Source organism: Hordeum vulgare, chromosome 3H (assembly GCF_904849725.1).
Source record: "Hordeum vulgare subsp. vulgare chromosome 3H, MorexV3_pseudomolecules_assembly, whole genome shotgun sequence".
NCBI classification, from domain to species: Eukaryota; Viridiplantae; Streptophyta; class Magnoliopsida; order Poales; family Poaceae; genus Hordeum; species Hordeum vulgare.
The window spans coordinates 241,651,975-241,673,833 of NC_058520.1; the positions used below are offsets into that span (position 1 = coordinate 241,651,975).

Sequence of the window (21,859 nt, forward strand, 5' to 3'; positions counted from 1 at the left end):
ACTAGCAATACGACATCATCGTTGGGATGCTTTGAGAAAGGAAACAAGTACCACATGAACGATTCAAGAAATTTATGCCATGGTGCAACCTAGAAAAGGTTGAATACAAGAAATGCATGCATGAAGTAGATACTTGTTACCGAGATAGCATTGGATTGATGTAGTAGGTAAATGTTCATTGATCATCCTATCTTGCCTCTAATAAGCACATGGTGTCAACACCTTCCTTGTAGGCGATCCAAGCAGATCACGCTACTCTTATCTTTTGTGATGTTGCATGTTGAATACAACCAGATCACGCTACTAATTATGCGTGAATTGAAATATTCATCCAATTTCAGAACAATCAACACATCCAACATCTTCACATCTTGGCAATGTCCCGTCTGACTTTTTCTCCTCTTCAGGCAGAGATTTTTGGTCTCTTGCTTGGGACTAGGCTAGCGGAGATACTCAACATTCAGGATCCTCATTTTCTCACAAATTGTTGAGTGCTTGTTTCGGCAACAAAAGCGATAAACATTTTCTCTGCTCTAGGACACTGGGAAAGGGACCTTTAATAGCCCAGATACAAAACAATCATTCTTTTCAGAGGAGCATGGTTTCTCACATTAATAGAGGAATCAATCTCAAGGCTCGTCATCTTGCAAGACTAGCTTTGAAAAGGCAGAATAGACCTTTAATGTTTCGTTGTTTAAGTTCAGATAGAGGATTTTGTCCAATCAGAGAAATTCTCACTGTATCCAGCGTGTTACTTCTTTCTGTAAAATGCTCCTGGTTGAATAAATCTTTAAGTTCCAAAAAAAAAAAGTCCTGACTCCAGGTTGTTTCCCGAGAGGAAATGCAACGCACATGAGATGGTACATGCATGGCATGCCGCGTTTCGCGTCCAGATGGCGAGCTGCGCTGCGCAGATAGCCTATAGCCAGACACAATCGTCCCGTCGGGGTGGTCGACCAAGGAGAGCCATTCGTCTGCCCCAGGCGCGCACGATGGCCACTTCGACGCTTCCCTCGCACCCATAGTCGAATCCACCTCTCCAGAGGAGGCCGGGGAGTCAAAAATCTTGCTAGCATCTGCGCCGAGCCGATCGAGCACGCAAGCAAAAAAGCCACGTAAGTGCACAGGGTAAGGCGAGGACAGGCGCCATGCTCCGCCTGTTCCCGCTCTCCCTCTCCGCCCAGTACCGGAGCGGTGGCCCGCCGCCGCACCGCTGCTTCGTCGACGGCGGCTCGCCGTCCCAGAGAACCGGGCCAGGGCTCCACGCCAACAACGGATTTGGCGTTAGAGTCCGGAGGCGAGCGCTCCGCGGGGCAGACGTCCAGCCGGACACCCCGTCGTCGCGCCGGGACGGGGATAAGCCGCTGCACGCGGATGCGCAACAGGGGGAGGACGGCGGCGTGGAGCTGCTGGACTCGGTAAGGAAGCTGCTGCTGGAGGACGCCGAGCCGGGGGAGGAGGAGCAGGGCCAGTTCCCGAAGCGCTGGGCCATAGTCTTCCTCTGCTTCTCCGCCTTCCTCCTCTGCAACATGGACCGTGTACGTGCGCATCCCCCCTCATTCCTCACCATCGATATCCATAGCTACTGAACCTCCAGCAATGGTTGACATTAATTTGCAGGTAAACATGAGCATTGCCATCATGCCCATGTCCGTGGAGTACGGCTGGAACCCGCAAACCGTCGGCCTCATCCAGTCGTCCTTCTTTTGGGGCTACCTCCTAACTCAGGTCAGTGGTTCAGACTGGGGAGCAACCATTGAATAATATTGCACATGCACACAGTTTGTATCTACAGTATTATTCATGGAAGATCGGCCATTTACTCCCTCCCCTTGAGTGTATCTAACACCATTGTCATTGCAGATAGCAGGAGGGATATGGGCAGACAAAGTTGGGGGGAAGACTGTTCTTGGTTTCGGCGTGATTTGGTGGTCCGTCGCCACAGCTCTTACGCCTGTGGCTGCAAAGCTAGGCTTGCCATTTCTCCTTATTGTGCGTGCTTTTATGGGAATTGGCGAGGTAAGCCTTGATAATCATCCTTACAGTACAAAGCCACGTCACTGTAGCACTGTGACTTTGCTTCAGCGAGTCATAGAATCCGGTTCCTAATTTCATGGTCAAGTTGAACATTTGGTGCATTATGTATCATCCAGTTTGCCTTTGATAATTTGCACGGGTCTAGGCTACTCATAGTGGGGAGTATCATATACTAAGATCATGCATATGATACTAGTGCATAGTATCATAGTGTAATATCATATATAATCTTGTTTATTGTCATGCATGACACAAAGTTGTAGGATCCAAAGTATGTCTAGAGGAGAGGTGATTAGATTTCTTGACTAAATAAAAACTTAGTCTTTTTCTAATTTTAGTTGTGGGCCAGTTTTAGCAATTGTAACTAGTCAAGCACAACTTACACATGCATATTTAAGAGTATAGTAGCAGAAAGTAATGACATGCAAATGTAAGTAGAGGGTAGGGATAGGGAAATCAAACGCAAAGGTTGACACGATGATTTTTGGCGTGGTTCCGATAGGTGATGCTATCGTATGTCCACGTTAGTGGAGAATTCAACCCACGGAGGATAACGGTCGCGCGAGTCCACGAAGGGCTCAACCCATGGAGGGTCCATAGAGAAGCAACTTTGTCTATTCCATCATGGCTTATGTCCATGATGGATTTTTTTTAGAAAAGGAGGATGACCCCCGGTCTCTGCATCTGGGAGATGCATGCGACCATTTTATTGATTATTTCCGAGTACCTTACAAAGTAGTACAACAATATGTCTGAATCCGCCATCTTGGCAACATTTGCCGCTACTCCTATCCATATGATGAAGGGGTGCAAGCTGAGCCAAATACCCAGACCTCTCACCTAAGCCTAACATCTAAAGCCGGAGGCCCCGACCGAGCCACATACCGGGTCAGTGGCACAAACCGGTCTGACGCACTCACACGTGTCGCCGCCACCATCTTCCACTGGTTCATCTTCAGAGCAGATTGAGGTACCAGCCTTGGCAGGTGCCTCCGCCATCGACGCCACCATGACGCCAAATGACGACCTCCACCTACGCGAGTCCATCTCCAAGCAGCGGACGTAGATCCATGTTAGGATAGGGCCGCACCACCGCTGTCGCCCACCACCCACAAGCACCACCCAGCCCCAACGTTCCCAAAGCGGCGCCTTCAAGAAGGGAACGACACCGTGAGCGCCGTCGCCGCCCAACAAAGTTAGGGCTTTCGCTCGGGAGACCTAGGGCAAGGGGAAGTGAGGGGATCAGTCCATACCGACGCCTCCAAGGAGGGAAACGACGCCCTCAGGCGTCGCCGTTGACGCGGCCGGCCATGGCCGGCCAGGGATTTCGCCCGAACTAGATCCCCGTCACCAGCAGCGCCTCCTGTACAGAACCGGCGACCCAAGGAAGCGCGGCCCGACCAGGCTAGCCCGCACGCCGAACATGGGAGGAGGGGATGCGCCAGATCGCGTGCATTGACCACCGCAGAAGCCGCCGTCGGCCGCCAACGACCATTGGATCCCGCCGCCCGCGCGGCTCGGACGCCAGATCCACCGCCTGCACAGCTGCTAGCTTGCCGTGCCTCGTCCATGGAGCCGCCGCTCCAGATCTGGAGTTCCCCACGCAGCTGCCTCACGCGGCGGTGAGGAAGGGAGGGGGAGGGAGTTGGGCGGCTAGGGTTGGAGGGGGAGGGAGTGGGAGGGAGTGGGGAAGAGCGGGAGGCTGCTGGCGCTAGGTTTCGGACGCTTAGAGAAACTCTAGCAGAGTCGTCTTTGCCCAAGTGACGTGCCGTCCACGATGGAATAGCCTCACTCGGGGTAGATCTTTACGAAGTAGGCGATCTCTTTACCATTACAAACTTCTTGGTTCAACTCCACAACACGAAGTATGAGGCTTCCAAGCGACACCTAATCAATCTAGGAGGCATCACCCTTCAAAAGGTAATAAATGCGGTAGTACGATGAACTCTTTGCTCTTGTGTTTCAAAAGATAGTCTCCTCAACACTCAATCACTCTCGCAAATTTGGCATGGGTCGAAGAAATTGATTGGGTGGAAAGCAACTTGTGGAGGCTAGAAATCAAGTTTCAATGATTGGATTGAGTTTCAAATGATTGGATTGAAATATTTTGATCTCAACACATGAGTAGGTGGCTTTCTTTCACAAAAATGAATATGACAAGTGTGTGTGTTCTGAGTGCTTCCTCTACGAATGAGAGATGGTGGAGGGGTATATATAGGCATCGCCAAAAATCTAACCGTTAAAACATTATTGCACAACTCGATGACAGCGACATGAACCTCGATGGTACTGAGTTGCACGATGTTACGCAATCCCGGGTCCGCTAACACCAGCGTTTCCGATCCAGATGCGTCAATAGGCCCAACCGGAGAGCAAGGAGAGCAACACCGACTTATGACAGGCCTTGGGCCCTCTCCCCCCAAAAGACTAGCCTTTTAGGAGGGGACACTCTCACCCTTATAAGTCGTGTTACTTCTCCCACAACCGATGTGGGACTAAACCCAACAATCTCCCCCTCACACATCGGTCACCATGGGCCCGCCAATACCAGCATCTCCAGCCCACCAACCATGACCGACCATCCGTGAGTCCACCGAGATTTATTCCAGGCACCTGGGCTCTGATACCACTTGTTAGAATAAACCGAGGCTCTTCGCCGATCTACCGAGGACCAAGCAATCACACAAGCACGACACCGAAATTTGTTAACGAGGTTCACCGATATGGCTACATCCTCGGGGCATGACTACGGGCGCTCCTCCCGTGACACCGTCACAATACCGCACGTCGGCCGCCCGAGCACCGGCACACGCCCCCCCCCCCCCCCCCCGCGCGCGCGCGCCTGTGCTATTATGTTGGCTTAGGTTACATCGTGTGTCTACCCCCGCTATATATGAGAGGCCTAGGATACAAGTGTCCTGTTTGGACACGACTCCATATCCTATCTAAACACAATACAACTACAAGTCCAACTGTAACCTACCTTGTACACAATATTCGACACAAGTCCAATGTGGCAACTTTAGAATTCATGATGAGACCGATATATGAATCTCGGTGGTGTCGATATGGTGACCTAGGGCAATTTCCAAATCTCGGTGGTACCGATTCCAAACTCGAAAATTCCAATTCTTGAAATAGAGATACCAGAGAATTGGTCACTGACTTTTGGTGGCACCGAAGTGAAAGTTGGTGGTACCGAGATTCTAGGGTTTGGCAAAGGTTCTGACTATGGAAAATCGGTATGGTCGAAATGGAATTCTTGGTGGCACCGATTTTGAAGTATAGGCTTTCGACAAAGATATTGTGAGAGAATTGCTGTGTATTTTTGGTGGCTAACTCTAAGCACTTGAGCAACCAATTCATCATAGATACCTCACCCCTTTTAATAGTGTTGGCTTTCCTATGGACTCAAATATGCTTTCTGACAAATATAAAATGTAGAGTCTTGTAGCTTGAAGCTTACCAATTCTATTCCTTTCCTTGCATCAAGGGGTTCTACTCACAATCCTTTAGCCAATGCATCTTTGAACTTTTCTGAAATATACTTGGATAGAATCATTAGTTCAATGACACATATGTTGTCATTAATTACCAAAACCACCTTAGGGAGCAGTTGTGCTTTCAAAGGTGGCATAACATTTAACTTGATACGGTATCTACCTATGTTATTCTAACCTTCTCTCTCTTCTTTAATTCTCTGTCACGTCAGCGTGTTTGCTATTTCCGAGTGCATGATACCGACTAAGATACCGTCACTATGGCCAGCCTTAATCATTTGGTGTGTTGTTTGGACTGCCCGAAGTGATATCATTGCATGCATTTCTCTTTTTTTTTGAGTAAATGCATTTCTCTGATTTAGTTGTCGTCGTGTCTAAATTTGTTGTCAGGTTAGTGTGATAAAATAGGGGTACCAGAGCTTAGGTTCAAATGTTGCTTTAAACATAGAGAATGGGCCAGCTGGGGAAAGGGCCAAAATATTTAATAGGAGAAGAAAGTCAAATAAAGTTGTGGTTGTTGTTCTTCACATACCGGTGCATCATCGATATGATAACATTAGCATATAAATTCTTGCAACAGGGGGTTGCCATGCCTGCAATGAATAACATACTTTCAAAATGGGTTCCAGTATCAGAGAGGAGCAGATCACTGGCTCTTGTATATAGTGGGATGTACCTTGGGTCAGTGACAGGACTCGCATTTTCACCATTCCTGATACATAAGTTTGGGTGGCCATCAGTCTTCTATTCCTTCGGCTCTCTCGGGACTGTCTGGTTCGCGACATGGGCGACCAAGGTGCTTCGTTGTTGTGAATTACTGTGCAACTTCTCTGATTTTGTTGTCAGTCATGTCTGACTTTGCTGTCTGTTATCTTAAAAGGCTTATAGTACTCCACTTGAGGATCCGGGGATTAGTTCTGAAGAAAAGAAGCTTATCATTAGCCAAACCACATCAGGAGAGCCTGTTACAACAATTCCATGGGGAGTAATACTGTCAAAACCGCCTGTTTGGGCACTTATAGCTTGCCACTTTTGCCATAACTGGGGAACTTTTATCTTGCTCACATGGATGCCTACATATTACAACCAGGTATCATCAACATCATTGTTTCCCAATTGAGCATCATGAACTGCAAACCCCTTTCTTTATAAAGACAAACTTAATATAAAATAGGTTTTGAAATTCAACCTCACGGAGTCCAGCCTTTTCTGCGTCCTTCCCTGGCTAACGATGGCGATTTCTGCAAATGTTGGTGGTTGGATTGCAGACACACTTGTTAGTAGAGGAACATCAGTGACAACGGTTCGCAAGGTAAATTAAACACTTCCATATTGTGAGTTAAAATTCCCCAATGATGTATTCACTGGGACTAAGAGTCTAAGATAACCAGAATCTAGTTTTTAAACTTGTAATAAAGAAAGATGTCATCAATATTGTTACCCTATGCACGTGCACCTGTTGCAGATCATGCAATCAATTGGATTCTTAGGGCCAGCCTTTTTCCTCAGTCAACTGAGCCATATCGATTCACCAGCACTGGCAGTCTTATGCATGGCTTGTAGCCAGGTGAGGGTCCATTTGACCTCTTGTTATGGATAATGTTTTCTTCGTATAGAGCAACACTATTTGTATCTGAATCTTTTTCCAAATGTCAGGGAACCGACGCATTTTCTCAGTCTGGTCTATACTCCAATCATCAAGATATCGGTCCTCGATACGCTGTAATCATCTGACTTTATCATAACATTTCAGTGGACTATAATCTTACATGTTCTGTAAAGTCGTACTCCCTCTATCACAGTTTATAAGACATGCACGTATACCTAGGTGTAAATTTGACTTATATAAAATATATTCTTTAAAATACAAATTATATCATTAAAAAATAAAACATCTAAAGTTTCTAATGATATATTTTTGTAATATATGTCTCTTATTAAGTTGGTTAAATTAACGACCTAGATACACGTGTCGGGCTTATAAACTGAAACGGAGAGAGTAGTGCATTTATGCTACCAAAAGGTGATGAACTTCCTGCCCCCCCACCCCAACAAAAACCACGCCGTCGCCGGAGGAGGCCAGGCCGCCGCCGCGCCCTTCTCGCCCCCTTCCTCACCACGCCGTCACCGGAGGAGGCCGCCGGGCTAAGCCCGCGCGGTGGACGGCGGCGGCGGGGCTTTCCTTCCCTCTCGCTCGACGGGAGGCGCTCGCGGTGGGGGAGGCTCGACCCCATCTGCTGCGTTGCCTGGGGCTGCGGCGCCTTGGGCTGCTGGATGGGCTTCGGCCGACGGATCTTCGCCGGCGGCCTGGGGGTGTGGCAGCCTCCCTTGGCCTCCCCGCATCTGCATCGGGCGAAGGCGGTCTTCCCGCGGCTCCTTCGTCTGGCGTCTGGAGGATGCTTCGGCGGCGGTGCGGTTGTCAGATCCGGGACTGCCAGATCCGGCCTTCTCGCGACAGCCTGGGGCTCCGGTGGTGGATCTGGCGATGCGGGTGCGGTGGGCTGGATCTAGTTGGTTCGGGACGGGGTGGCAGTCCTCCCTCCCGGCTCTGGTGGTGCTCATTGGTTGCAGCGCGGTGGTGCAGTGGTGGTGGGCGCCAGATGATGGCCCGGCTTGGCTGCTGGCGAGGCTTGTGGTGGCTCTTGTGTGGCGACAACGCGGTTGCCGCACGGGAGGTGAGCGGGTCAGTGGATTGCTGCGTGTGAGGGTGATGTCCAAGACGTTCCAGGTGAAAGCCTGCACGGTTGTTGTCCGGCCGGTGGCGGCGGCGCCCGTGGGCGTCGTTCACCTCCTTGCAGTCGTTCCCCTCCTTGCAGGCGCTGCCATGGAGATCTTCGACCTCCCACCATCGGTACAAGACCTTTGGGTGAAAGCCTAAGGTCCGGTGTCGGGTCGGGCGACGGCATCGTCCTTGTCGCTTTTCCCCTTGGGGGCGTCGCTTTGAAGCTCTTTGTTCCCGTTCGAGCATTCCATAGGCTGGACGCTCACAACATTGCGGTTGGCTTGTGTCCAACCGGTGATGCGGGTGGTTGGCGTTGCGACTTGTGCGGCGACGTTGATGGTGGTGGTGCGTGGAGCTGGGTCGCGGCTTGTCCTTCTGATGTTGAAGGTTTCGGTTCGCCAATGGATGTGCCTATGTTTGTTCCCCGTTGTGACAGAGAAGTCGGAGCTGCGTGTGGTGGGGCCCATGCGGCTGCGACGACTCCATGAGGGCGTCTTCAGTGGATGGTGCTCTTCGGAGGTTGCACTGGACCAGGTCGGCACGAGGCTTGCAACTTTTCTCCAGTGAAGCACATCAGCAAAATCAGAGCTGTCTGTCCTCGACGTCTCCGGTCGATTGTATGGCTATGGCTGGCGAGGTCCTTGTGTGTCGTCCGTTCGGAGGGGCCTTGACGGGTTGTCAGTGGCGAAGTTGGAGTCGCCTGCTCGGGGAGAGGTGATGATGATAACATTGCGGTCTACCTCGACGGTGTCCTCTCCTCGGTGGTGTCCGTGGTCTTGTTGGTGTCAGGTCGGTCGGGTGCCCTTCTATGTGTGTGTTGTAACGGTTTTTGCCCAGGTATCCGTTAATAACCTGGCAACTCTATTCTACCTCTTACCTCTTTTAATGAATCGAGCCCTAAAGGACCGTGTTAAAAAAAATGAACTTCCTGTCTTGCAGGGTGTACTACTTGGTCTCTCCAACACAGCTGGGGTTCTAGCTGGTGTATTTGGCACAGCAGCAACAGGCTACATCTTGCAGCACGGTCTGCCATAATCCTATACCCTTTACATTACGGAACATATTAAAATGTTAATTGACATGGCTCATCCTTCAAACAAAAATGCAGGTTCTTGGGACGATGTCTTCAAATTGTCTGTAACTCTTTATCTTATTGGAACAGTGATATGGAATATATTTTCGACCGGCGAGAAAATCATCGATTGATATGTGTGTAGTATAGCCTGCTTACGGTTAACGATTTATCCCTGCTAGTACATACTGCCCTGGTCCCTGGGTGTACACAACTCATTCTACATGCACTGCTCCAACTCCTGGGAAGAAAGAAAGAAAGCAAGCAAGCAACAGACTGCCTGATCTATCATGTGCAGCAAGCAACAGCTGCACATAATTCAGGATCGTAATTTTGAAACGGAGCATGAATTGAGCACAGGAACTCGCAGCGGCCTGTTGTACAGGGATGTATAGTGTGCAAGTGATTATAGGTATCCTGTGCATATTCGTTATACATGCATAGTGTTTTTGATCTGTAAGCCTCTTTTCTTTTTCTTTTTTTAATAGCTCACTTCTGGGACAAATCATAGTAGTCTAGTTCTGTTTCCTGATCATTTCAGGATCATAAACATGGGGGCACTGAACATTTAACACTCACTTTGATATATACAACTTTTGTAGCATGTATGTCAAAATGAGGGAGTGCAACTGAGGTTCATCATCTAAGCGTAGCTCAGATGGTTAGAGTTTTTGTGATCGAACTAGCCTATCAGGATTCAAGTCCTAGACTTGATATTGGTGCTTGTATATGTTGCAAGGGAGAGAGAGAGAGGGGGATTGGTAGAATCAATGTATGCATTTATATATATATATATATATATATAGGTAAATTACCTGGGGCACCTAGGTGCCCAGGCACCTTGTTTGGATTTAATTCGTTAGTGCATTTATTACGTATAAATAACCACTAATGCTTTTTAAATAATTCACTTTCCATTTTTGCTTGCATGCACTAGTACTCACGTCACTGATTGTAGATGGATTTTCAAAACAAATGCATGTCATTGATTGCCTCATAATTGACTTATTTCCTTAATAAACAATTATACTATAATCTTGTTAGAAATAATCTGAACACTCGTACTTAGATACGTATATACCCAATAATTTATTCTGGACATGAAATACCTACACACGTAGTCTAATGTATTTTTAAGTGAATATACTCAAATACCCGCAAACAAATAATGCGTACCTTGATGTGAATTTTATTTGTAAAATACGGCTACTTATCTACCCGACTATATAAAATGTAACAACGTATATAACAGGTTACGTAAAATATGCCTAAAATATCAGCCCGACTACATAAAATATACTCAATGAACTCCTAGTATACCCACAAATTTACACGATACTCACATAAGTCTCCTACTATATACCAAATGCACATAAAAGTAAAACAATATACCCAATGTGTTAGTACACATATATATCCAACTACATGGAAAAAAGTAGAAAACTATTGTAGGTATCCTGTTAATGTATATAAAGTAAAATATGGTTACGTATATACTCGACTACGTGAATTATGACATACATATGTATCTGAATACCCGGGGTAAAAATCACACATTTGAGGGTATGTACAGAAATACGATGGGTATGCACACACCAAAAAATATATCTTTTTTAAATACAAGTATATGTTTAACGACATACGAGATTATTTTTCCATGGAGACAAATGGTAATCATACATTTTATACCCAAGATGATGATATACCTACGTACCTAATTGTTTATATGACTTCCTATGTTATGTACAAAAGAAAAAGTGTACGTATAAGAACTAAAGTTGGGCACGTACCATAGAGCATGCATGACCTTAATTAACCATTAATTGCTGATTTTCTCTATCTTTCAAGCAATAACTCTTTCCTAATAAAGGCTAATGGATTGACCCATTATTGTTAATACTAATTACAAATGCACGCATCTCAATGTAATCCAACGATTTCTAGACAAGGTGCCTGGGCACCTAGGTGCCCCAAACGGGCGTCCTATATATATATATATATATATATATATATATATATATATATATATATATATATATATATATATATATAATATGACCAACTGTTTGGGGCACCTAGGTGCCTGGGCACCTAGCATTTAATAGCTTTCATCTCAATTCATTGGCATTTACTCATTTGGAAAGAATTAAAACACACATTAATTGATGGAGAGAGAATAAGAAAATAAAAGGAAAGAGGTATACGTGTTTACATGCATCTTTTTCAGATCAAGGTATACATGCATGTATGCACAACGTGACTCGTCGGTGAATGAAATGTCTACGCATCAATAAACACACATATATAAGTATATACACAAACATTAATTATTTCATTAGGTACCCAAGACAAAATATTTTAATTATTTAAAACTAACAAATTATGCATCGATTCTAAATTATAGATATATACCCATTGTATATAATACCTAGTAATAAATTATGTACATACGCGGTTATATATTTTTAATAAATTTTTTTAGGATGTAGCTAGTAAAACATTATATATGTACGCGGATATATATTTATACCTACTAATGAAATTATGTACATATATATATGTGGATATGATATACCTACTAACAAAATAATGTAACATATACCCAATGATTAGTTATAATTTGTAGTTAGCGAAAAAATTATGTATAAACGTGGATATGCATATATCTATTAATGAAATTATATATGCGCAGGAATGCATATGTCTACTATTGAGGTTACGTACATACACCGATATATACATCCTAGTAATTTATTGTACAAATCAATAAATGCTATATAAGGATACAATAAATGTTAATTTTTATTTCCTATGATATATAAAATGATCTGCCTTTTATCACGTGACATGGATGCATGAGATAGTCAAATAATTAAAGCTTGCCAAATTACCTATTAATTGAGGCATTTACATTGGTTTCCATATCGGCCGCCAAATATGATCCAACGATGGATAGGCAAGGTGTCCAGGCACCTAGGTGCCCCAAATGATCGTCCTATATATATATATATATATATATATATATATATATATATATATATATATATATATATATATATATATATATATATATATATATATAATATGACCAACTGGGAGTACAAGACAAGTCCGGACAAATCCTAGTCTATCTTATATTACTAACTACTTATTATACTCAACACCCCTGCAGTCATAACGGTACCGACGCAGATGGTGAGACTGAAAAAGAATTTGCAGGGAAGCCGACGGTCACCCCCCACAGTCGTAACGGTCGATGCATCGCGGAAGTCGTGGCTGGAGTAGAAATCGACGAGGTTGCTCAAGCAAGGCGATAGCCCTTTGTCCATTATCGAGGTAGTCGAGAACGTAGGATGGTGTAGCCATGGCCGAGGTAGCCATGCGAAGAATGACGTGATCGATGTCGAGTCGAGGTAGTCGGTGTCGAGGAACTCGCCGTAAAGCCGCAAGCGCAAGGAGGCGTCGAGTTAGTCATAGGCGCAGTGGTGTTAGAAGTAGTGGTGCGTCGGGAGGAAGACATTGTTGATGACGCGTCGCGTCGAGATTGCCAAACCCGGAGACACATCGCGGACAAAGGCACGCATCGGTGTTGCCAGCACCGGGCATGCGTAGACGGACAAAGTTGATGTTAATGATGCACCGCTCCAGGCCTGCCATGCAGCCTGAGAACACATCAGGGACGAAGGCACGCATCGGTGTTGCCAGCACCGGGCATGCGTAGATGGGACCTGCACACAACTTGTATGCCATGTCGAGGAGTTGGAGAGGCCAGTAGAGAAGGAGACTCGACGTCGGTTGTGGCGCTGATACGTCTCCAACGTATCAATAATTTATGAAGTATTCACGCCATGTTTGTCTATATTTACAATACTTTTATATGGTTTGATGCACTTTATATGATTTATTTAGAACTAACACGAACTTACGTTGTTTTCAGCAAAATTATCATGGTGTTGTTTTTGTGCAGAAAATGAAAGTTCTCAGAATCGTCCGAAACTTTTTAATATTTTTTTCTGGAAGAAATAAGCAATATTTGAGCGAAGAACCATCGGAGGGGAGCCACATGTGGGCCACAAGCCAACATGATGCCCCCTAGGCTGCGCCATGATGGCTTATGGGGCCCATGTGGCATCGTTTAGCGTGATTCCATTGCCAAAAAAATTCCTATATATATATACAAAAACCCTCAAAAATAAACAGAGAATTTCCGCTCCGCCGCCGCAACTCTCCGTATGGACGAAAAACCCATGTGGAGCCTTTTCAGTACCTGTCGGAGAGGGGAGATCATCTCTGGTGGCCATCTTCATCATCCCGACGGAGGCCATGATGAGGAGGGATTAGTTCACCCCCGGGGGCTGAGGGTATGTACCAGTAGTTATGTATTCAATCTCTCTCCCTCTCGTGTTCTTGAGATGGCATGATCTTGATGTATCACATGCTTTGTTAATATAATCGGATCATATGGCGTTCTTCCCTTGCCATCTTGTTGTGATGAATTGAGTCTTCCCCTTTAAGATCTTGTTATGTTAGATTGAATATTTGGTTTTAGAACACTTGATGTATGTCTTTGAGGGATCGATAGAAGATGTGTCTAGGGGGGTGGATAGACTACTTGTCAAGATAAAAATTCTAGCCTAACCTAATTTCTAGGAGGGCAGAAATCTAGTAGTTGTAACAAGTCTAGGTCACCCTACACGTGCAGTCCTAAGAGTATAGCGGCGGAAAGTAAAACATGCAAGTGTAATGTAGAGGAGTAAGGTAGGGAGATCAAACGCATGAGGTTGACACAGCGATTTTTGGCATGGTTCCAATAGATGGCGCTATCCTACGTCCATGTTAGTGGAGACTTCAACGCACGGAGGGTAACGGATGCGAGAGTCCATGGAGGGCTCCACCCACGGAGGGTCCACAAAGAAGCGGCCTTGTCTATCCCACCACGGCTTCCGTCCATGGAGGACTAGCCTTACTCACGGTAGATCTTCACGAAGTAGGCGATCTCCTTGCCCTTACAAACATCTTGGTTCAACTCCACAACACGAAGTAGGAGGCTCCCAAGCGACACCTAACCAATCTAGGAGGCACCACCCTTCAAAAGGTAATAGATGTGGTAGATCAATGAACTCCTTGCTCTTGTGCTTCTAAAGATAGTCTCCTCAATACAAATCACTCTCTCACAGAATATGAATGGGTAGGAGAGGTTGATTTGGTGGAAAGCACTTTGGGGAGGCTAGAGATCAAGTTTCAAATGATTGGATTGGAATATCTTGGTCTCAACACATGAGAGGTGGTTCTCTCTCAGGAAATGGATCTGGAAGTGAAGTGTATGTTCTGTGTGCTTCTCCCACAAATGAGAGGTGGGTGAAGGGGTATATATAGGCAGCAGCCAAAATCAAAGTTGTTAGAATCACAATTCTGAATCGGATCGGAGCTCCACTGCTAGGATCGTGAATCGTAGAATCATAACTATCAGGATCGTAGAAACTTAGATTCTATGAGAAAAATCGTATAAACGGAGAGCCTAGTTTGGATTGTAAGATCGTAAGATTCTAATACTTGAGTTGTGATTCTGATAACTTTGGCCAAAATCCAACCGTTACACACAAAAGAGCAAACTCGGTGACACCGAAGTTGAAAACTTGGTGGTACCGAGTAGCACTAAAGGTGTGAACTTTTGAATCTCGGTGAGACCTATATATACAACTCAGTGGCACCAAAAAGGTGACTAACGGTGAGATGGACAAACTCGGTGGCACCGATACTCAAACTCGGAAATTCCGATTTTGTGTATCTTGGGAACAAAATGTTGGTCACACTGAACTCGGTAGCACCGATGCAGTTTCGGTTGCACCAATTTGGTGGGAATGGCTACGGTTCTGTGTGAGATTCTAACTCGGTGGGTCCGATGTGGAAATGTTGGTGACACCAAATTTGTGAATGTGGAACTTGACAGAGTGGATATGTGGGAAGAATGACTGAGTATTTTGGTGGCTAACTTTGAGCATCTGAGGAATTAGTTCATTTTACTACCTCACCCCCTTTTAATAGTATTGGCTTTCCTATGGACTCAAAAGTGATTTCTCACAAATATAAAATGAAGAGTCTTCTAGCTTGAAGCTTGAGCCAATATTATTCCTTTCTTGCATACAGGGGTATCTGCACATAAACCTTAAGCCATAGGTTTTCCATGGACTAATCCTGAAATATCTAGGTAAAAGTGTTAGTCCAAGAGACAATGTATGTTGTCATGAATTATCAAAATCACCAAGGGAGCATATGTGCTTTCAATCTCCCCCTTTTGGTAATTGATGACAACATACAATCAAAGCTTCAAATAAAGATACTCATAAGGATATGATAGTGTCGGGGCAACGAAGCACAAGACACCTATGGGACCGAAAGGATCCCTTTACGGTTCGGCGGGAGAGAGGGTTGCACCAAGAGCAGCACAAGCAATCGAGCACAAAGGGGAGTTTTACCCAGGTTCGGGCCGCTCGGAAGCGTAATACCCTACTCCTGCTCTGTGTGTATTATGTGTACTAGGTTTGGGGCTACAGGAGCGCCATGCAAGCAAAGCAACTATGTACTGAGCCTCTAAACCCTCTAGAGTCTATCTAGCTAGTAGACATATGGTAGATAGTCGATCCTCTCTAAGCTGTGCCTTAGGCCTCCTTTTATAGGTCAAAGGGGTCACCTACAGTGGCGGAACAGGGCACCCACGGGGTGCACAATTAATAGTGCACACACGGAGTGTACGACTAGTACAGTGTTATTGGCATCCAAGGGCAGACGCATTAAATGCTTTGTCAGGTGTCCCAGACATGGAACAAGGACGCGTTCGATCAACGCTATTCACCCCCAGATGTCGCTTGACACGTATCCCGGAGAATCGACACGTATCAAGGAAAAAGGGGTAGCTGGCCGTTGTGTTGGAGCGGTGATGGACTCGGACCTTGCCAGGAGCGGGTCTTGCCGGGGCTTCGCTAGCTCCCCCTACAAGGATCTTGCCGGAGCTTCTGCCTTCGGTCTTCAGTCTTCTGGACTTGGATGTCTTCGGGTTTGCCTCCCGCGGCCTCCCGACAAGCCTTGCTGTGAGTGTGGCTACAACTGCGCGTGCACAAGTAAGGGGCACTAAAGGCCCAAACTTTAGTGCACCGACACAAGCCCCCAGGCCTAGACCATACACGAGTGCGAGGCGTTGTTGGGCTAGGCCCAAACAGTGCACATGCATTCGTGGTCGGGATCTGTGGGTGGAGATTTTACCGTTACCGCGCCCCTGCCTCCCCACGACACGCGTTGGATGCGCGACGTGGGAGACGTGGACGGAGTGGCCGAAACACCCGCGTGCGTGCCGTGGCGGTTTCTAGCTTGTCAAGAGGCGGCCCCTCGTCTTCCATATAAAGGGGAAATCGTAGAGGCACTTGCCAATTACTCCTTGCTCTTGTCTAATCTCGGAACTGCCGTTGCCTTCCTCCCTTGAGCGCAAAGCAGAGCTCCTCCACCTCTCCGCCGCTTCCAATCCCGCACCTGCTTCGGCCTCCGCCCCCATTGTCGCCATGGCACCGATGCCAAGCAAGGGGAAAAGCGTCGTCACGGAGAGCGATCTGCGGAAGAAGCTAGCTTTCTTCCCCCCAGGGCTTGATGCGGCAACCCTGATGGATCTGTACTTGCTCATGTGGGCGAGGAAGACGAAGGCGCACCCTGCTACCAGCGTGCATCCAGGTTCTCCCGGTGGTGGTCCAAACAAATACCCTTTCTTCGCAGATTACTTTTACTACGGCCTTTGTCCTCCTTTTCCGATTTCTTCGTAGACCTTATGTACATCTACCGCTTTTGGCTCTTAGATATCACGCCGAATGCAGTTATATGTATGTCCGTCCTTGCCCACCTCTGCAAGAAGTTCGTCGGAATCACCCCCAACTTAGCCCTCTTCCGCCACTACTTCATCCCCCGAACCCAAAAGAGAGATGCCCTCTCTGGTTCCATCACCTGGATCCCGAGGACAGGGAGCAAGGAGATTTACCTGGATGGAACATACCGCGATAAGTGGGAGGAGTGGCGCAGGAAGTGGTGCAGGATTGTGGAGGACGACCCCTAGCCTTTCTGCCAGCCCCGGACAGCCAAGATGACACGCGACGAGGACTGGAGCGCTCTCGATCATGAGGACGAGAAGCTCACTCTCGCAATTACCAGGATCATGCGCCTCAGGGCTGCCGGGCTCACCATAGAGATGGTGGGCGCGGATTTCCTTCGCCGGCGCATTGCCCCTCTACAGAACAAAGGGAGGCCGACTCGGGATTTCAAGAACGCGACATACATCATGAGGTTGCGTCCCGAGTTGAACGGCAACCGAACGTTCATGCAGCACACATGCCTCTGCCACAAGCTGTTCAAGGCCGACGGGAAGTTCAAGCTGTTGACAGGGATAGTTCCTTTGTGCAACAACTCCGCCGTGAGATCAATCATCGCCATGATGCCGGTGTGCAACGCCCACGACCTCGACAAGACTTGGGCCGAGCCGTCTGCCGAGCAGGAACAACAGTTCTTCGACAATGTAACGACCAAGATGCGACACTTTCCTTATTTGGGGGCGAGGCCTCAAAATGGGAAAGGGTCGCATCTAAGCATGTCGCAAGCAGGATAACATTGCCATTACATAAATAGAGAAATGAGTGTAAGATTCGGCTTACACTCGCCACATGTTAAATTACAATCCACACAAGCATTCGTTATTCATACATAAGACAGGGTCCGACTACGGGCAAGATAAACGACAAAATCATGCTATCCCATCTTGCTAGTCCCACGATCACGACCATGCGCCTCTAGTCCTCGGGATACGTCACATACAGCCTGCCACTGTCTTCGTCGAACTCCCACCTCAGCTAGGTATCCTCTGGAAGACCTGCATCTGGGGTACCTGTACCTGTGGGTGTTTGTAGTAAATTGTTAGCCACGAGGACTCAACAATATTATGACCTTGGTATCGAGTCTAACTAAGTTAAATATGCGAGGTAGGTTATGTGTTTGAGTTTGCAGCATCCTAAGCATATATGGTGGCTAACTTACGAAGAACAGAAATAACATATGGTGGTCTACGTAAGACGGTCGAAGACTAGAATGATCACTAAGTGATCCTAAACACCTACTTACGTCATTCATAACCTCACCGTGTTCTCGATCAGAGAAGGAGCTCTGAAAGAAACAGTCACGGTTACACACTCAGTTGGCAAGTTTTATTTGAATTACTTTAAGTTATCTAGAACCGGATGTTAACAATATATCCATGTTTGCCACATAACCGCGGACACGGCTTTCCGAATGATTTAACCCTGCAAGGGTGCTCCAACTAGTCCATCACAAATTACCACATGCTGCATAGTAATCCTATACCACGAAACTCGTGGTCTCGTCGGATTCCTTAGTGGAAAACCTCAACTTTGAGAAGACCCAAAGTCTCACCAGAATCCCAATGCGCAAGATATATCGCTAAGGTAAGGCAAGGCCTCCCGACGTGTTGACGAACCCGATAGGAGCCGCGTATCTCGTTCTCAGGACACGACAGATGGAACTAGCAACGGGGACAAAACCTCGAGTTTCCTCGCGGTGGCCCCGCAGGCAGTCCATTTTGGACCAACACTCATGAGGAGCACTGGCCCAGGGGGGTTGATTAGATTCCTCAGGGTAGTTATTCCCTATGCATTTTGTTAAGTTCTTAGCAAATTAACACCAAAGTTGGGTCATACCAGACAAGCCTTATACTAAACGATTTATCAATGGGGTCCCCATTACAACCCGAACGTTGTAGGAGCGCTCAGTTATGGAATAAAACACAGGTAGCCGGATCTAAGGCGACAACAATGGAATAAATCACCCGAAAAAAGGCTAGGACTTCCGTTATTTACCAAGTATATAGGTGCATTAATTAAATAGCAACTAAATATGATGATATCAAATGCCCACGTTATCACATGGACCAGCTGGCACGTGCAACTAGAAATGTTAAAAATTAGTGGTTGAGCAAACCTAACTTAGCCAAACAATATTTGCTAGGAGGGGAGGTGTTTGAGGTTTCATGGCAATGTTTGATGGCCTATATATCATGTGGTAGGCAGCGGAGATGTAGCGATAGAAACGAGTCACTAAGAAAAACAAAGCTAGAAACGGTGTCAAGGTCACGGTCATCTTGCCTGTGATTTCTTCAGAGTGGAACTGTTCCTGATCTTCGTGCACGAACTCACGGGACTCTTCGAACTCGTTTCCGACCCGAGAAGCTACCCAAAAGAAACAAGCAGGAAATAAATACGAGAAAAATGATGATGCCAAGACATAATGATGCATGCATGCACAACCTTAACGATGCACATAAACCACTCGACACATATAAAACTATTGCCACCTCACCACAAGGAGACTTTCTACAGAAATTCCTTGGGATTTTCTACCCCAAATCCATATATTATACTACCATGTTTGCATTCATAAAAACACCACAAACAATAAAAGAAAAATGGCACATAATCAAATATAGCTATATCAAGAACATGGCTGTTCTTGAGCCTACCCTATTTGGCAAGTCCATATCTGGACATATTCCAGAAATGGAAATATTACTTTTTATCACCAAAAATAAATACAAACAATAAAATAAATCAGGGAAAAAAAATAAGGAGGGGGACCCATAACTAATAAGAATGTTTTAAGAGAGAAGGAACATTTTTATTGGGTAAAAACATAAAGGTTTAAACAACTACAAAATAAATGGAAGAAAGGGTTTTGAAACCATGTTGCAACAAAAGGGGTTTTGAGAAGAATCCTTGATGCATCCAATTACACAACAATCACAATGCCACACTCACAAGTCACTCACACTTTCAATCACCAAAGGTGCGACACAAAACAACAAGATGAAATGATGTGATGCCAAGATGCACAAGAGAAGGAAGCAATCTCATTTCTTATCAACCACAACATGCCAAGTTGGAAGGTGCCATACAAGGAAAGGTTACATAAAAGGAAAGGGGTGCACTAGGGCTGTCACAACTCTTCCACACTACAAGAGGATCTCGACCCGAGATCTATGACTGGAAGAACTCCGGGTACTCGGAACGGAGGTGGTCCTCACGCTCCCAAGTGGCTTCTTTGTCTGAATGATGTGACCATTGCACTTTGAGGAACTTGATTGACTTATTGCGGGTCTTGCGCTCATTCTCTTCAAGTATTGCTATCGGATGCTCATGGTAGGATAGGTCGGGCTGGAGATCGATATCCTGGAGATCAACTGTGTGCTCGGGAGTCTTGAAGCATCTCCGGAGCTCAGAGACATGAAACACATCATGCACATTAGAGAGTTTGGAAGGAAGCTCTAACTGATATGCAAGATCACCTCTCTTGCCAACAATTCTGAAAGGACCAACAAAGCGAGGAGCGAGCTTTCCTTTGATGTCAAAGCGCTGAGTGCCTTTCATGGGAGACACTTCCAAGTACACAAAATCATCGAGCTGAATAGTCATGTCACGATGCTTGCTATTGTAGTAGCTCTTCTGACGGGACTGGGATGCTTTGAGATTATCCCAAATGACATGGCACATTTCTTCTGCTTCAGCAATCATGTCATTCCCAAGAATCTGACGCTCACCAGCATGTGACCAATTGAGCGGGGTACGATACTTCCTGCCATATAGAATCTCGAATGGAGCCTTGCTTGAGCTTGCTTGAAAGCTGTTCTTGTATGAGAACTTGGCAAATGGTAGGCAATCTTCCCACTTCATGCCAAAAGAAATCACACATGCTCTGAGCATATCTTCAAGGATCTGATTGACTCTCTCAACTTTCCCACTTGTCCGAGGATGGAAAGCCGTACTGAAACGGATCTTAGTACCCATCATAGTCTGAAAGGCATCCCAGAACTTGGAAGTAAAGATGCTTCCACGATCTGAAGAAATGATCATAGGAACACCGTGCAATGAGACTATCCTTGACGTATACAACTCTGCCAGCTGAGCTGCCGAGATAGACTCTTTTACCGGTAGGAAATGAGCAACTTTGGTCAAGTTGTCAATGACGACGAAGATGCATCGTTGCCTTTCTTGGATTTCAAAAATCCAGTGACAAAATCCATTTCCACATGATCGAATTTCCACTCGGGTATAGGCAAGGGATGCAGAAGACCTACTGGACATTGATGCTCTGCCTTCACTCTACGACACACATCACACTCGTTCACAAAATTAGCAATCTCACGTTTCACGCGAGTCCACTAGAGGGCCTGCTTCAGATCCTGATACATCTTGGAGCTTCCAAGATGTATCGAGAGGAGGGGATTATGGGCTTCATCCATGATAACTTTCCTGAGCTCTCCTTTCAGAACGACAAGGCGGTCCTCGAAGAACAAGGTATTTCTGTCATCAACATGGAAGCACTTATATTTCGGAATGCTCTTTGCCAAGCCAATCTTAACTTTCTTCACCATCACATCAAGAAGTTGAGCTTGTCGGACTTGGTCTTCCAAGGTAGGAGAAATCTGGAGAT

The 21,859-nt window shown here is 46.2% G+C and overlaps 1 protein-coding gene and 1 long non-coding RNA gene across 3 annotated transcripts; one reads left to right on the top strand and one right to left on the bottom strand.

The window, feature by feature from the left end:
* The first annotated feature begins 849 nt into the window (after positions 1 to 849).
* On the top strand, positions 850 to 9,947 carry LOC123443601 (probable anion transporter 1, chloroplastic). 2 transcript variants are annotated; one of them, XM_045120059.1, is made up of 10 exons: positions 877 to 1,538; positions 1,621 to 1,728; positions 1,864 to 2,019; positions 6,118 to 6,333; positions 6,418 to 6,627; positions 6,712 to 6,849; positions 7,003 to 7,104; positions 7,194 to 7,259; positions 9,199 to 9,283; positions 9,368 to 9,947. In XM_045120059.1, the coding sequence occupies exons 1-10, from the start codon at positions 1,149 to 1,151 to the stop codon at positions 9,463 to 9,465; spliced, it is 1,569 nt and encodes a 522-aa protein (XP_044975994.1). In that variant the 5' UTR covers positions 877 to 1,148; the 3' UTR covers positions 9,466 to 9,947. The 2 variants fall into 2 exon arrangements, 1 of the variants encoding a protein (XP_044975994.1); XR_006630744.1 differs by lacking the exon at positions 9,368 to 9,947 and having other exon boundaries at positions 850 to 1,538; positions 7,194 to 9,096; positions 9,199 to 9,289.
* On the bottom strand, positions 5,958 to 6,306 carry LOC123443602. Its single transcript, XR_006630745.1, has 2 exons — positions 6,214 to 6,306; positions 5,958 to 6,130 (listed from the first exon to the last, which is right to left on the bottom strand). It is a non-coding gene; the product is annotated as an uncharacterized LOC123443602 (long non-coding RNA).
* Positions 9,948 to 21,859: the final 11,912 nt, after the last annotated feature.

Coding starts and splice junctions, on each gene's coding strand:
- LOC123443601 (XM_045120059.1), top strand. CDS start 1,149: ATGCTCCGCCTGTTCCCGCTCTCCCTCTCCGCCCAGTACCGGAGCGGT. Junction 1,539..1,620: donor TCCTCTGCAACATGGACCGT/GTACGTGCGCAT, acceptor ATTAATTTGCAG/GTAAACATGAGCATTGCCAT. Junction 6,628..6,711: donor TGCCTACATATTACAACCAG/GTATCATCAACA, acceptor AATATAAAATAG/GTTTTGAAATTCAACCTCAC.